General features: G+C 44.8%; 1 protein-coding gene, 1 long non-coding RNA gene and 1 other non-coding gene across 11 annotated transcripts in view; 1 reads left to right on the forward strand and 2 right to left on the reverse strand.

Annotated features, from left to right (window-relative positions):
* The window catches only part of LOC127490727 (uncharacterized), an 86,737-nt gene extending 74,891 nt beyond the window's left edge, over window positions 1-11,846 (reverse strand). For all 8 annotated transcript variants that reach the window (XR_011389486.1, XR_011389489.1, XR_011389488.1 and 5 more), the window contains exon 1: window positions 11,103-11,846. This is a non-coding gene — a long non-coding RNA (uncharacterized lncRNA). The remainder of the gene's footprint in view (window positions 1-11,102) is intronic.
* On the reverse strand, window positions 5,043-5,146 carry LOC127490828 (U6 spliceosomal RNA). Its single transcript, XR_007919223.1, has one exon. It is a non-coding gene; the product is annotated as a U6 spliceosomal RNA (small nuclear RNA).
* A 552-nt stretch (window positions 11,847-12,398) lies between the features above and the next one.
* Window positions 12,399-15,657, forward strand: part of ZBTB10 (zinc finger and BTB domain containing 10) — a 39,241-nt gene continuing 35,982 nt past the window's right edge. Inside the window, exon 1 of one of the 2 annotated variants that reach the window (XM_017341413.3) lies at window positions 12,399-13,502. In XM_017341413.3, the coding sequence (XP_017196902.1) occupies window positions 12,513-13,502 (990 nt within the window). In that variant the 5' untranslated portion in view covers window positions 12,399-12,512. The remainder of the gene's footprint in view (window positions 13,503-15,657) is intronic. The other variant, XM_008255691.3, reaches the window with a different exon arrangement.

Raw genomic sequence — 15,657 nt, forward strand, 5'->3', positions numbered from 1 at the left:
AAATCTTTAAAATTGGGGCTGGCACTGTGGTGTAGCAGGTAAAGTTGCCGCCTACAGTACTGGCATCCCACATGGGTGCCAGTTCGAGTCCCGGCTGCTCCACTTCCAATCCAGCTCTCTGCTATGGCCTGGGAAAGCAGCAGAAGATGGCCCAAGTCCTTGGGTACCTGCACCCACATAGGAGACCTGGAAGAAGCTCCTGGCTCCTGGCTTCAGATCGGCATAGCTCCGGCTGTTGCGGCATCTGAGGAGTGAACCAGCAGATGGAAGGCCTCTCTCTCTCTCTCTCCTTCCCTCTGTGTAACTCTTTCAAATAAATAAATAAACCTTTTTAAAAAATCTTTAAAATAGTAACTGATGTGGGACATGACAGTCTTAAGCAGTGGCTTAACCTGGTGTGCCACAACGCCTGCCCCTAAAAAATGATAGGGTATAGTGTGTTATTTCTATACAGGTCTCCAACATGTGCTGACTAGATGAGGGTAAATGCCCTATCACCTGGACTGTGTCTTTTGTTGCTCCCCATTTTATCCCTGGTATCTACCACAGCATCTGGCAAATACGCAGTATTTAAATATGTTGGATAAATTAATTTGCTGGCTTATATTTACCAGGCAGAATGAAGTGCTTTTTGCTTTTCGTATTTGAGATAATATATGTAAAGCCCTTAACTCAGTGCCTGGTAAATATAAACCAAGAAATCAATTGACAATTGAACCCTATTCTATGACAGCTCCGTTTCATGAATGAGGAAACCAGAGTCTAGAGATAGCAATTTGACCAAGGCCTCCCAGCACGAGCACTGCAGTCCTCTTCAGTAAAACCACGGAGTGACTGCTTCCTATCGTGCGTGGATGTCTTTGTGGGAATACATGCATTAATAAAAGTAACACGGAGACCATGAGAAGGAAGAGATCTCTGGATCACAAGTGGATCATTTTTGTCTCCTGAGCAAACCTGAAAAGCCTGAAATATTTATGAGTCAACAACAGAATCCAGAATCCCACAGTAGTTAGGTCAGGTTACTTAAACGGAAGAAAAAAGTCAGCTGTACCTGAATTGTACTTGCTCAATGAGCCTAATTGTTCCACTGACCAGTGAGGCATAATAACATGCACAGGACAACACTGACTACGACTGGCCTGGGGAAATAAACCTCAGTCAGAAAACTTACCAAGCCAAAAATAATGCCTGGATTCTCATTTTACTGACAGGCGAACAACTTGCCCGACTGACTTGTGCTGACCAGTCTCTGTACCTGCAGATACTACTGCGGACCCACTGTAAGAGGTGCAGCTACTCTGAGCAATTTATCCAGTGGTACTCAGGAATTTTTTCCTTCTCCACCCACTCTCTGGTCCACCCCTTCTGTGAACAGAGGCACAACTGCACAGCTGTTCTTTATGGCTGTTCCTACAAGAATAATATATCAATGTTAGATGGAAATTTTATGCTGGCTGATCATGAACAATTTGGAAGAGTGTCATTTTAATTTCTGGAAATAGTGTTACAGATTTAAAATATGTGTATTTTAAATAAATATATATATATGCGTATGTATTTATTTGAGAGGCATGAGAGAGCGAGCAAGCGCACTCCAAGTCATTGGTTCACTGTCCAAATGCCTACCATGGCCATGGCTGACTGATCTGACACTGGAAGATGAGAATTCAGTCCAAGCCACCCACGTGGATGGCAGGGACACAACTACTTGAGCTATCATCACATGTCGCTTCCCAAAGTGCACATTAGCAGGAAGCTGGAAAGAGGGACACAGTGGAAATTCAAACCCAGGCACTTCAAAATGACAGCAGCTTAAACACTAGGCCAAAAGCCTGCCCCAACTTAAAAAAATCGCATTGCCATCTTTTACAAAATCATTGCTATCAAGTCTATGGAACTCTCAGTGCACCTGAGAGGTGGGAGGCAGATGGATACTTAGGTACTATAGAGAAAGTAGTTAGAAGTCCTAGGACTTTGAGAGATGGAAATAACACCCCAACTCTGGACTTGATTCATATACTTACCATACATTAGATTCTAGGATACTGCTTCAAATCAATGAAATTTAAGAGACTGTAAATTCATTATCTTTCAGCAGAACATTTATCTGGCAAGCTAAAGTACCTTATTTTCTAAGGGAATTTCTTCCTTGTGGATGAATCTACACAGGGGGCCAAATTTGAGATCACACTGTTTGATGAGCATAGAATTAGAATGAAAGAAACTGGTATTATTAAGAAGTATCCAACTTCATCATTCTCTTGCTTAAAGCCTTCCAGTCTCCACACTGCTATCAGGATAAAGTCTACATTCATTCATTACCCCTCCTTTCTTTTCAAACCCCACCTTAAGCATGGCTCCTACCATCCACACTGAACTACTAAAACCTCCCTTACTTAGGGATAGATTTACTTTTGGCAACAATCATATTTGTACCTCAAATCTCTAGAAATTCAGATTTTCAAGCAAGTTACTGTCCTTCATAGCAACTTATACATCTCTCAACACTTAATCTTTATAGCTACTAATTTAAATGTTCCACTCCCACAGTGAAATGTAGTTTCTTGAGTTATTTACCTTATTTAGTCTTATTTATCTATTAAATCTTAATGTGTGGCACACAGGAAAAACTTTAAAAATGCCTTTAAAGTGCTAGCTATCTCTATTAAACTAGGTGGTAAACTGACTGTCTCCATGGCTCAATAATACAGAACATTTTATAAAACAGAATATTCCCCTTTATATTCCATTAGACTGGTGGTTCACCTAGGATTCTGAATTTTGTTAGTAAAACAAACATTTAAACATTTGGGAGAGCAATGAGGAAAAGAATCTTAACATTGCAATTTCAAAAAATTCCTCTGAACTCTAAAAACATCATAGAAGACAGAATTTCAGAATCTGGCAGTCTTTCTAAAATGTTTAAATTTCACTTGAAAGAGAGAGAAAGAGGGAGAATCTTCCATCTGCTGGTTCCCTCCCCCAAATGCCCACAGCAGCTGGGGCTGGGCCAGGCTGAAGCCAGGAGCCAGGAACTCCATCCAGGTCTTCTACGTGGGCAGCTGGGGCCCAAGTCCTTTGGTGAAAGATGGTATTTGGAAAATACTGAACAAGATTAGTGTTCTGTATAAAACAATTTTGAAGAACTGTATGCCATTTTACACATTCTTAAGTTAGTATTTGATATATTTCCTTGTAGTCTTAAATTATAATGAATGTCATTTCTGGCAAGTTGTAATTTCAATACAAAACAAAATTATGTCATCTTAGAAAATCCACTCAATGGGACTATATATCATAATTACTTGAAAAAAATAATTACTTAATAAAAATACATGAAGCTTGAAATTTTGCATTTTTCCTTTATTTCCACTCTACTTCCCCCACAGAATTTTGTATTTATACAAAGAAGTCTATATTCAACCAATTTGTCTCACTTTAGAAACTTTTGTTACCATGTTAAAAGAAATCCTGAATCGACATAATTGTTAGTGCAAATTTGATCAGAGACATAAGTATATTGTAAATATTGATAATAATATTGATTTGAAATGCATTTCTTACTCAATTGATTTTTTTTCCAATTAACATTCCAATGCTGTGTTTGCAAGCGTGAGACAGGATTTGTCATACATTTCATTCCCTTTTTCCTTTTCTTTTACATATGTGATGAGAGCATTTGTTCACATACACACAAATAAGGATGATGGAATAGGGCTTTTGTTTTACCTATGACACAAAATTTTTTTAAAGCCTTTCAAGATACCAGCAAAAAGCCCTTAGTAAACTATTATTCAAAATTATTTTTAATGATGAGCTGACACCTCAGTTAGGTGGTTCTTCAGTTTTGTTGAAAGCAAAAGCTGGAAACCGTGAGAGTTGCAAAAGTACTGCTACTGAGTGATTAGGGACACTGACTTTGGTTGCCTCCAGTGTCTCCTTTCCATCCTGGTACAATGTCTCACAGTAAGATTCAACTTGAGTGAGAGGTATGCCTTTTTCTTTTTTTTTTTTTCTTTTTCAGGAACTGGGAAAAGAGGAATTGTGAAAGCAGAGGTAGAAAAGAAAACCAGTTAGAGGGGAGCATTCTGGGAGTTCAGTTTTTGGAAAATGGGTCTATTTGGAAGTGAAAAGCCCGAGAATCAATTTTCTGAATAAAACAGTCCTTATGTGTTCACATATGCCCAAGAAATTCTTTATATACTTACAGAGCTAAGCACAGCCCAGTTTGTAAAACACTTGACTAGACCTGAAAACATTGAGTCTTTTTTTCCTAAGCAGTTACATTGCAATCCTGGGATGCACCCTCAATCTTGAACAGATGGCAGAGACACCCTAATGACAGTTTTGGGTTTGCAACTTTCCTCACGATTTATGTTGATCCTTATTAGCTTTAGTTTTCAAAGTGTGGTGACCTTGACTTTATCTCCAAATTCTGGGGCACGGAGTGACAACATGTGGAGCCTTGCACAAAGAAAGTCCCGTTTCATGGCGCTAACTTTACATGCTGTACTGTCTTGGCCCTGGCATCTTCCATTTTTTTCTCACCTGGTCCTTCTGATGGTTTGTAAATTTATGAGGCGGAACAGTGTGAAATCTGGGCCACTGAACAGAGGCAAGTTAACTGACCTCCCAGGGAGACGAGTCTGTGAACCACACACCCAGTGAAGTAAAGTTTGGGGTGACCTGCTAATTGCAGAAATCAGCAAGGTTAGTATGGTATTAATGATTGGTTTCAATAAAAAATAAGTATCAAACCTTACCACTTACTCCAGTATTTCCATTCTTTGAGGCCCATATTAAAATTCATGTTGCAAAAACAATCTACTTCTGTACAATTTACATATAGAAAAGAGGCACCTACTTCATCTGTCTCATCTCTGCGTCAGACTCCTCTTTGTGATTAATCAGAATTTAGAGAAACTGAAATCACAAAATGGTCAATAGTGAACTTGAAATATTTTAAAATTTAAATAAAGCGCATGAGTCCACAAAAAACAATGTTTTATTTATATACATTATTTTTTTGAGATTCCAGAAAAAATATGGAATGCTTCACGAGTTTCTGCATCATCCTTGTGCAGGGGCTGTGCTAATCTTCTCTGTGTCATTCCAATTTTAGTATTTGTGCTGAAGTAAGCACTGTATATATTATTTTTAATGACCTAGTAAGTTTTCATTTGAATAATTTTAATTTACAATTTTAAAAATATTAAAATTGGGGCTTTCTGGCACCTGCCCTCCTGGAGCTTTCAGTTCAACAGGGAAGCATGCAATGAGGATAACCACACAATTTTATTTGTTTTTTAGATTTATCTATTTCAAAGTCTTAGTGACAGAGAGAGAGAGAGAGAGAGTCTTCCATCCACTGGTTCACTCTCCAAATAGCTGCAACAGCCAGGACTTGGGTCAGGCTGAAGCCAGGAGCCTGGAATTCCTCATCTGCTTTCCCAGATGTGTCAGCAGGGAGCTGCATCAAAAGCAGAGCAGCATGCAACTTGAACCTAAGCTCCAATGTGGGATCTTAGCAGTTGCAATTGGCATCTTAAACTACACCGTACCCCAAGGCCGGCCTCTGCACACGTTTAAAACCTGCAACTGTGACAGGGCTGTGAGGCAGAGTTAGAGGGTCGGAGGATCTGAGACTAGGTATTTGAAGTTGAGGGTGTGGGTGGTCAGGGAAAGTGGCCCCAAGGGAGTGCTCTGAGGATGAACGTGGGTTCATTGAGAGGGAGGGAAGAGCAGTACAGACAGGGAACAGACAGGGATCAAAGCTGACATGAAGGGCAGAGGAAGGCAGCTTTGGGGGAATAGGCAAGGGACGAGCTGGGGTGGATGACAGGCAGACCTTGCTGGTGCTGCATTTGTGAAGAGTCTGGAGATGTAGCCCAAAGGAAAGTAACTGCAAGCCTGTAGGCATTTAGGCAGGAAGGGATCAGGAACCGCCAAGGAGGGTGGGGTGACAGGATCAGATGCGCACTTTGCAAAGATTACTGGCTTCTGCAGAGAAGGGACTAAAGGGTGAGGTCACAATGTAAGACTTGTTGTGATAGATGTCCCTGAAACTATGCATGTAAACTGAAGCTTCTACAAGATAACACTTTAAAGGGATTGAAAGTGTCCAAGAAAAGAAACACCATGGTTTTCATCCTGTGAATGTTCTGTGAGGTTTCTGGGGGTGTGGGGGGAGGTAGGCCCAAATTGGTTCACATTAAAGGGAGAGAAAGAATGAACAGCACCTTTTCCCAAAAGTCTTGGGGGGAAAACCACATCATTGATTATTGTGGTTAATTGTTAACAACTTTTTCCCTAAAAATAAAAGCACCTTTATTGATTTTTTGATGGTATAACCAATAAATTGTACTTTCAATATAAAACTACAGAAAATGTATTAAGAAAGTTTTTGTAGAAAGTGGAAGTCTACGGGCCAGCGCTGTGGCCCAGAGGATTAATCACTGCTTTCAATGCTGACATCCCACATCTGAGCGCAGGTTCAAGTCATGCTGCTCTGCTTCCTACCCTATCTTGCTTCCTGCTAATGCATCTGGGAAGGCAGAGATGACAGCCCAAATACTTGGGTCCCTACCACCCACAGAGGAAACCCGGATAGAGTTCCTGGCTCCTGGCTTTGACCAGGCCCAGCCATGGCCGTCACAGCCGTTGGGGAAGTGAACTGGCAGATGGAAGCTTTGTCTCTGCCTTTCAAATCAGTTAGTAAATCTTAGGTAATTGCCTCCATTCTGTTCAACAGCCTTTTAAAGCGCCCTTTATGCTTGTATTCACATATCGGTTTATGGATACACTCTTAAGGACCAGAGTGATTTTTTTTAGCAATGTATACATGTGCAAGGCTTAACAAGGAGGTGCTCAATAAATAATGATAGGATTTTTCCCATATGAGAATTGTTGATTCGATTATCCCCATGTGTCAGCGAATCATTCCTATATGTTGATATGCTAGCCGCCTTCACTTAGCAATAAAGCTTGTGCTTATATAATGCTACATAATCATTTGGGTGGCTGCTCAAAAACATATAATAAGAATATATTAGAATATATATAAACAACTTCATATTGATAGAAGCTCAAGGATTTTTCCCCCAGTTTTTCAGGGGAAAAAAAAAACTTTTTTATAAACAGTGCTTCAGTAAACATCCTTGCATGGACATCTTAACCAGTCTAACAGAACTTCCTAACACTACAGCTGTCAGGTAAAAAGGCTTATGTGCATTTTATGTGCTGACACATAAGGACAAGCAACCTGTCAGAAACCTTGCTCCCATTTATATTCCCCACCGTGTTCATCACCCTGCACCTCTGATGGTTGACAAATTTACCCACTGCTGGTGGTTTCGTGCACATTTCTCACTACTGGCTGAGACTGGTTACTAGTCACCTATCCTAGTCCATTTGGGCTGCTGTAAGAGAATACCACAAACTGGGTAGCTTAAAACAACAGAAATTTCTCAGTTCTGGAAGCTGGGAAGTCCAAGGTCAAGGCACTGGCAGCGCTGGTGTGGGTGAGGGCTTGCTCTTTACAGGAAAACCTTGCAGCTGCACAGGTGAGGGCGGGCACAGGCTCCCACTGGCCTTTTTTAAGAGCACTAACTGCACGCCCGGGGAGGGCTCTGCCCTCATGACCTAATCACTACTCAGCAATGCCACTGCTAACACCGTCATCTTCATCTTCGGGGCTGGATTTTGACTATTGGATTTGGGGTGGGGGCAGGCGGGGACGAGGACACTTTGTTTATGAAATGTTCAATTCCTTTGACAGAAATTCCCATTAGAGTTTATTTTAAAGGAAACAATATATCCTAAAGGAACAATATATACAAAGTTTTAAAGATCTTCACTAAAGAGTTGTTTATGATGGCAAAATAAACAAACTGTAAGCAATGATATGTTCAATAATGAAAGACTGGTTAAAGTCAAGCATTCTGTACCTGCAGTCACTAAAATAATACTTAAAATAATTATATTAAAACATTAATAACTGAAAGCAAGAACAGTCTAGGATCCAAGTTATAAACACCAACAAACAATTTTAGCTAGGAAAAGAAGAAGAAGATCATGTTTACAGAATAGTGATTAATTCTGGGTACTGGAAATAATGAGTGATTAGCTTTTTCCCTCCTATGAGCAGATCTGAACAAGAAAGTTTAAAATTTAATACAGTTTATAATTACGCAGATATAACAACTGTTAAGTGTATTTTAGTAGTTAAGGATGCCTGCCTTCGACTGGAGGCTATTACTCTTGTATACAGTCTTAGAAACTTCTATCTCATTTATAACCTTAAGCAAGTTGGTTAGCTTTTGTGTACTGGGTCTCCTCATCTGTCAAACGAGGATAACGATACCTGCTTTGATTTAACTCACAAGGAGTTTGTGTAAACTACATGTTTGCAATTCATGGGGAAGCCACACAGAAAATGGCACTAATATTATTTATACTCAACTACATTATTGCTTTTAAAATAAATACAATGGAAACATTAACTCGATACTTTTATTGTTCATATAACTAAGGAAAATAAAAAGAGGAAACAGAAAAAGTGGCCTATTAAAATGTGTTGGAAGGGAAGACATGGTAAATGACTCAACATTGACTGATTGCCTACTGGGTGCCAGGTTGGGCCTAGGGAAGCAGGGAGCAGAAGACAGTCCCTCTCCTCTCGGCCTTCATTCTAGTGGATGCACCAAGGCCGTGAAGGACAGTCACGCTGGACAACGGAAGACAGGCTCAGTCGGGTTAGTGCCATCACAGTTATGGTGGGGCTGGATCAAACGTCAACATCAGCAGTTTTACATAGCCTAAAAATGACGTTAGGGGACAAACTGGTTGGGGATGCCCCCATTCTTAAGGGGTTCCCCTGGTAAACATAAGGGGGAATTCCCTTGAACACTGCAGAACCCTAACAGTAAATATAGGGGCTACAGGGCAGAACAGATCCCTGCTTGCTAGCAGGAGACTGGAAGGGGTGGGGGAATTCCTAAAAACTCCCTTTACAGAGTAGGAGATCCCCTTCGTCACCCAAAGTTCCCTTGTCATAGGGCATTCTGAGAGATCTGTGACTGCTGGCCCCTGCATACTTGTTTCTGGTTTGATCTTCCTTCAGGGTTTAGGGGAAGGCAATCGAGTATATACAAAAAGTGTACATAAATACCCAGGCGTGTGTACACACACGCAATGTGTGCGCACACCACACACAGATACTGTTTGGCTTTTAGGAGTTCAGTGGACCTGGAATTTAAGTCGTTTGTACCACTTGAATCTAGTGTCACTCACCCCTAATCAGTCCATGCTTAAACATAATTCCAGATAGGGGGCAAAACATATGTTACAGATCTAAGAAAAATGCAGTCCTAACACCATCAAGGATTCTAACATTTTTGGTTGAAGTTAGCAATATTAAAAGCAAAACTAACAAGACCAGCAGAAACTTAAACAGTGCCAATTATGTACTAGGGATACAAGACGAGAACCAAAAGATCTGAATTTAAGTGTTGGGATGCAAAACAGGCTTTGAAGTTCACATAAAAATTCTTACATCTATTTTCATTTCCCATCACCTTAATCCTGGATAAGTAATTAACTTCAGTAACTCTTGGGTTTTTTTTGTTTATTTGTTTTTGTAGCGGAGGAAGTGTGGTGGTTTAAATATATTCAATAAAGTATTTACTTGCAAAGTGCCTAGAATGGAAAAAACTGACCATGGATTAAGGACAAAACATGCTATAATCACATTCCTTCACACGTGGCACTATTATATATGGCCACAGTATATAAGAATGCTCTCATTTCTCCTGGGCACAAAGTAGGTCCAGGTCACACACTGCCCTGTCTTAAACTTTCCAATAACTAAAATCAAATAAAGCCGGGCAAGGACAACAGTAACAACAACAAAACCTTACAAACTGTGCCAACCTGAGGACCTACATCAAAGTGTCAAGCTTGCTGGTTCGGGATGGCTTAGGTGACAAGAAAGATGGGTGACAACACGCTTGTTGCTGGAAAAAGAACTCAAAGCCAACATCTTTTTGTGGCAGGGCAGCAGTGTCATTCTCTACATCAAAATTCCATTGCACCCAGGTGGCAGACTTAACGTTTGATCTACAATCTGGCTGCTCTGCACGGTACTAACACTACAGTGAAGCGACTGTTGCCTCAAATAAACCTATATAATCAATGCATATTGGTCTGGATGTACACTGATGTGTTTAGTCCACTTAAAATATTAAGACAAATAATATTTTATATGTTCAGGAAAATATATTCACTCCTGAAAAATATACCATGTCCCACAATATATATTCAAAGCATTAAATACTGTTCTTATTTTGGAAACAAACATCTCTGAAGAATTATAAAGTTAGAGGGTATGAAAATTGTTAATTAGTGCTCTCTATAATTTTACATTAATATATAAGGTGGGTTAAAGCCTCCACTCCAGTCCCTCTCACTGGCAATCGACCGCCTAAAGACTGCAGGCATATTTTTCGTTCTTCCTATGCATATTCTAAAGGAATTATTTATGTAAAAAGCCGGTTCTTATCAGCAGTTATCTCCGACTTGTTTTATATGCATTTGCGATTCAGCTTCTAGTTGATGCATTATTTAGAGTAAATAAAACACCCCTCCATGGCCTGAAGGTATCTTTTTGGGGGGGGGGCGGTGAAACTTGTTTGAACGACAATAACAAAAAAAAAAACTTGACTTATCTAATACTGTAAACTAGCATATGAGCCTAAACACTGCAGAATTTGCTACATGTAGCATCTTTTTAAAAGACTTTTTTTAAAAAGGGATCAATGTTAAGGGCTCCAAACCGGAGAACCTTTCAGTGAAAAAGTCCACTAGGATGGTCGCCTTGGGCGCTTCACTCCCAGCTCAATCAGTTCTAATCACTCTAAATTCTATATGCAATGTAAACAGTTGGCGTTGCTTTTTTTTTTTTTCTTTTCAAATGAGCCCTTGCTGCGCTGGGGCTGGCAATCTCGGGAGCCGCGCGCCGGGTCCGTGCGAGCAGCCTCCTGCCGCGGCTGGGGAAAACCCTGCCTAATATTTATAACGTTATGACATACTGTAATACTCACAAGGTGGTTGTAGAAGTATAAACACGAGCCGAGCCCTCTGATTGGTTGCCGGTGATGTAACACCCATGTCAATACTTCCCAGTGAACGCACGTGTTCGACCTTTTATTTAAATTTCCATTTCATCACGGCCGTCAAGACACTCGGGGCGGTGCGTTTTCGGCGAGAGGATGGTTGCCCCCGGGGCCCGAGGCGCTGCCCTGGCATCCAGGGCAGGCGGTGGTCCGCGGCTCGCCACCTCCTCGCCCGAGAGGCGCTCGCCCGCTCCAGTCTTTGTGAGGGGACAAAATAAGTTCACTTCCTCGGGCACCGCCATCCACACACACCCACACCCCCACCCACCGCACCCCACCCCACCCCACCCACCCCCAGCAAATGACAAGGCTGGAGCGCAGCTTCCCACCGCGCACTTATTTCCCAAAGTCCCAGGTGAACTCGTGGCGAGAGGAGGAAAACGCGCGTCCCGGGCGCGGGTAGGTGCCTGTGGGCAGCGGGGAGGCGGCCAGACCCTGACACTCGCCAGCTGTTTGTCCTCCGCGCAGCCCTGGCCCCGGCCGCACACGCCCGCCCCTCCCCGAGACCCCCAGCCGGCCGCCCGGCCTTTTGTCCCCCCGCCCCTCGGCCGACTTCCTTCCCTGCGGCCGCACCCCCGCCCCCAGGCCGGAGGCGCGGCCCGGCCCCTTTCCCGGTCCCCTGGCGCCCCCACCCCACCCCAGCCCAGCCCCAAGCCCAGCCCCCCTCCCCCAGCCCGGCCCCCACCCTTTCCCCCTCCAGCGGTTACTGCTACCCCGGTGCATTGTGGGCGCACGGTCCGTTGTTCATTTGCCATTCGACCTCCGCCAGGGCCTGGTCGGACGGAAGCGCTCCGCCGGCTTTATTGTCGGCTCGTTATGTGGCGGAGCCGGGCAGTTTAACGTGCCTCTCGTCCTCAGCGCGTCGGCAGCCGGCGGCGGCGGCGGCGGCGGGACTCCTCGGCGCGCCGGAGGAAGGATATCTGTTTGGAGGGTCGGTGTGTGCGCGCGGCGTAGAAGAGGGGGCAGCGGAGGGTCTCCCCGCACTCCGCCTCTCAACTTCGAAGGCCCCACGCGCCCCGGCTCGCTCCTCGCCTCTCCGCCGCCCGCCCCCTTCTCCGCGCGGGACGCTGCCCGGAGCGCAGCGGGGCGGGGGTGGAGGACGCGGAGAGCGGCCGGAGGCGGCGGCGGCGGCGGCGGCAGCGGACGCGGACGCGTGCGGCAGCCCCGGGCGCGAGCCGGGCGGGAGGGCGAGGCCGAGCCCCGCGAGACCGGAACGCCGGGGGCGGGGGCGAAGCGGAGGGGGAGCCGCGGGGAGCGCGCGGGACGCGGCCCGAGGCCGGGCGCGAGCCGGGGCACCGGGCGGCGGCGGCGGCGGCGGCGGCGGCGGCTGCGCGCGCCATGTCGTTCAGTGAGATGAACCGCAGGACGCTGGCGTTCCGAGGAGGCGGGTTGGTCACCGCCAGCGGCGGCTCCACGAACAATAACGCTGGCGGGGAGGCCTCGGCTTGGCCTCAGCAGCCGCAGCCAAGACAGCCCCCGCCGCCGGCGCCGCCCGCGCTTCAGCAGCCCAATGGGCGGGGGGCCGACGAGGAAACGGAATTGGAGGGCCTGGAGCCCCAAGACTTGGAGGCCTCCGCTGGGGCGGCCGCTGCTGCGGCTGCCGCGGCCGCCGCCGAGGAAGCTAAGGAGTTGCTGCTCCCCCAAGACGCGGGCGGCCCCACCTCGCTGGGCGGCGGTGGCGCGGGGGGCCCCTTGCTAGCGGAAAGGAACCGTCGGACTCTGGCCTTCCGAGGAGGCGGCGGCGGCGGGGGTCTCGGCAACAATGGCAGTAGCCGCGGCCGGCCCGAGACCTCGGCGTGGCCCCTGAGGCATTTCAATGGACGAGGGCCGGCGGCTGTGGAGCTGGAGCTGGACGCGCTGGAGGGGAAGGAGTTGATGCAGGACGGCGCGTCCCTGAGCGACAGCACCGAGGACGAGGAGGAGGGGGCGAGCCTGGGCGACGGCAGTGGGGCGGAAGGCGGCAGCTGCGGCAGCAGCAGGCGGTCGGGCGGCGATGGCGGGGACGAAGTGGAGGGCAGCGGTGTGGGAGCTGGCGAAGGAGAGACTGTCCAGCACTTGCCGCTCGCGCGGTCCAAGTCCCTAATGCAGAAGCTCCAGTGCTCCTTCCAGACCTCCTGGCTAAAGGATTTTCCCTGGCTGCGGTATTCCAAGGATACTGGCCTTATGTTTTGCGGCTGGTGCCAAAAGACCTCCGAGGATGGGGGCAGCGTGGACCTGCCCCAGGTGGGGCACGATGAGCTTTCTCGAGGGACCCGCAACTACAAGAAAACCCTTCTCCTGAGGCACCACGTCTCTACCGAGCACAAACTCCACGAAGCCAACGCCCAGGTAGGCTAGAGCTCGCGCCTGCCTCTTTTAGGGGGAAGATTCCTTGGCTAAACCACCCATTCCCCTGAGCGAGGGCATCGCTCCCGTTGAGAGGGGTGCGGGGAGCCTTCCGCGTGGGGGTTTGGAAAGCCTGGGAACAAGTTTGCAAAAGTTGTGTATGTGGTGTGGGGGGAGGGGAACGGAATGACAATTTTCTAATCGTACCGCTGACTGTGTTTTTATGTCTTTATGACTGAGATTTCTTTGCTCTTGGGATTGAATCCAGTAGAAGGTTTTGAAAAAGTAGGTTGAAGGTTTTAGTCTAAAAGGATGACTTCGGGTCATGTATTTTATTAGCTGTGATTTTAGCGAAGCCGCCTTATGTTCGTAGAGGTTTAGTGTACTGCTGGAAGTCAGATCTGGCAACTGAAGAGTGGATTAGGCAGAGTTCCCTAAACCTGGCAATACCTCTCCCAAGAAACCGTCTAGCCGAAAGAGTTCTTCCATTAGAGCACGATAATGTGAAGTGTCAGAACTGTATGTAAATGTTGGGGAAGCTATTTGAATAACTCCTTTCTCATGTGAGTAATTTTACTAAACTCGTCTCGGCTGAACTTGTTGAACTTTCTTACCAAGACTTGCTTGTGGTAAACTGTCGTAGCTTTGACCTGTGTACTTCTATCCAGATTTCTGTGCTGAGAGTCTTCTATAGCCTTCTTTTTCAGAAACGTTCTTGTAAATCAGTTTACATTGAGTACTTTAAACTTAGCGTGGGAGATATTTAGTATGCAGTTTTTTTGGATCAAGTAGTTGATTTGAACTGGTAGGGAATTTTTTTTTTTGACCAAATTCTTGAAAACCCCAGTCTTTAGCTACAAATCAAGTAAGCTGTACTTTAGTTCTTAGTCCTCGTTTTAACATTTCTAGTCTAAAGATAGTAGCCTAACCATCAAGCCAAAGATGTTGATCAGCCCGTTTTTTTTTTCTTCTGACTTTTACAAAAAGATCCATGAATGTGGATGGAAATCATTCTTTTGTAGCCAAGTCATTGATTTTAGAAAGTCAATTCTCATATTTGTCCCTTGGTGTGTTGTTTATTGGCGTGATCTTGCGTTCAGCACCCTTGTAAGGGAGTTAGTTAGGCACACCAATAACCACACAGACCCAGTACAGAAGATTCTCAGAAGTTGGGGCTTTCACTGAAAAAGCATAGGGTTATTATTCCTATATACTTCAGATACAGTTTTGGGGTTTTTTTCTTTCCTTGCAGATATTTAGTTGCTTAAACCCTAGGAGGAAGATCATTTAAAGATACAAGCCCCAGAAAGGTTAAGTAAATTGTCCTAAGTCTTAAGAGTTCTGGGTGGCAACTGAGACTAAAGCCTATAAGGAGTGTCGTAATGGAAAAAGAATGGGTTTGGAGTAAATCTGGGTTCAGATCTCAGCTTTCTGCAGTTGCTAGCTTTGTGAGCTTGGGCAATGAAGTGAGATAGAGCTAACATTTTTCTTGTTTTTCTGTGTGCCAGACACATTTACTGTGCAAAGTGTCTTTGTTTCCATTTTATAGAAGAGGAGTCTAAGGCCTTAAAGGGTTAATTAACATGCCTGGTGTTATTCAGTAAAATACTAAATAGGTGGGGGACCTGTGAAAATTAAAACTTAAATTTCCACATAATGTTGAGTTGGTTATCTAAAAATTTTTAAAGACAACAGAAATGAATTAATATACAGTGGGCCAGTTAGTCCTTATCAGCACAGTCTTTCGATGTAGGCGAATCTGAATGGGAATGCAAATTATAATTAGCTGCTTCGTGAACCTGAAATCATAGGAAGGGGGAATTAGTTGGATAACCTTATGGTAGACTTAGTATGGGTGTATCCTTCTCTAGGCATTTGTCTGGCTCACAATTCATTGGTAGGTGAAACCTTTTTAAAACTTGACCTGAGCTATTCCTTTCCCTTCCCCTTTGAAAATCTCTGCTAATTCAGCGGATAGATCATCTCATTTCTTTTAAGGCATTCTTTGATTAGACTGAAGACAATACAATTTAGTAAGGCGGGTTTGTTTTCAGGCTATCTGTTGGTCCTCCTTGATTGGGTTTTGGTTGTTTCCGCTTTGAATTGATCCTCATCATTTCTGTAGTTCCTAAGTAGTTTGGAAGATATCTTGATACCC

The sequence above is a fragment of the Oryctolagus cuniculus genome, chromosome 6, assembly GCF_964237555.1.
Source record: "Oryctolagus cuniculus chromosome 6, mOryCun1.1, whole genome shotgun sequence".
Lineage (NCBI taxonomy): Eukaryota > Metazoa > Chordata > Mammalia > Lagomorpha > Leporidae > Oryctolagus > Oryctolagus cuniculus.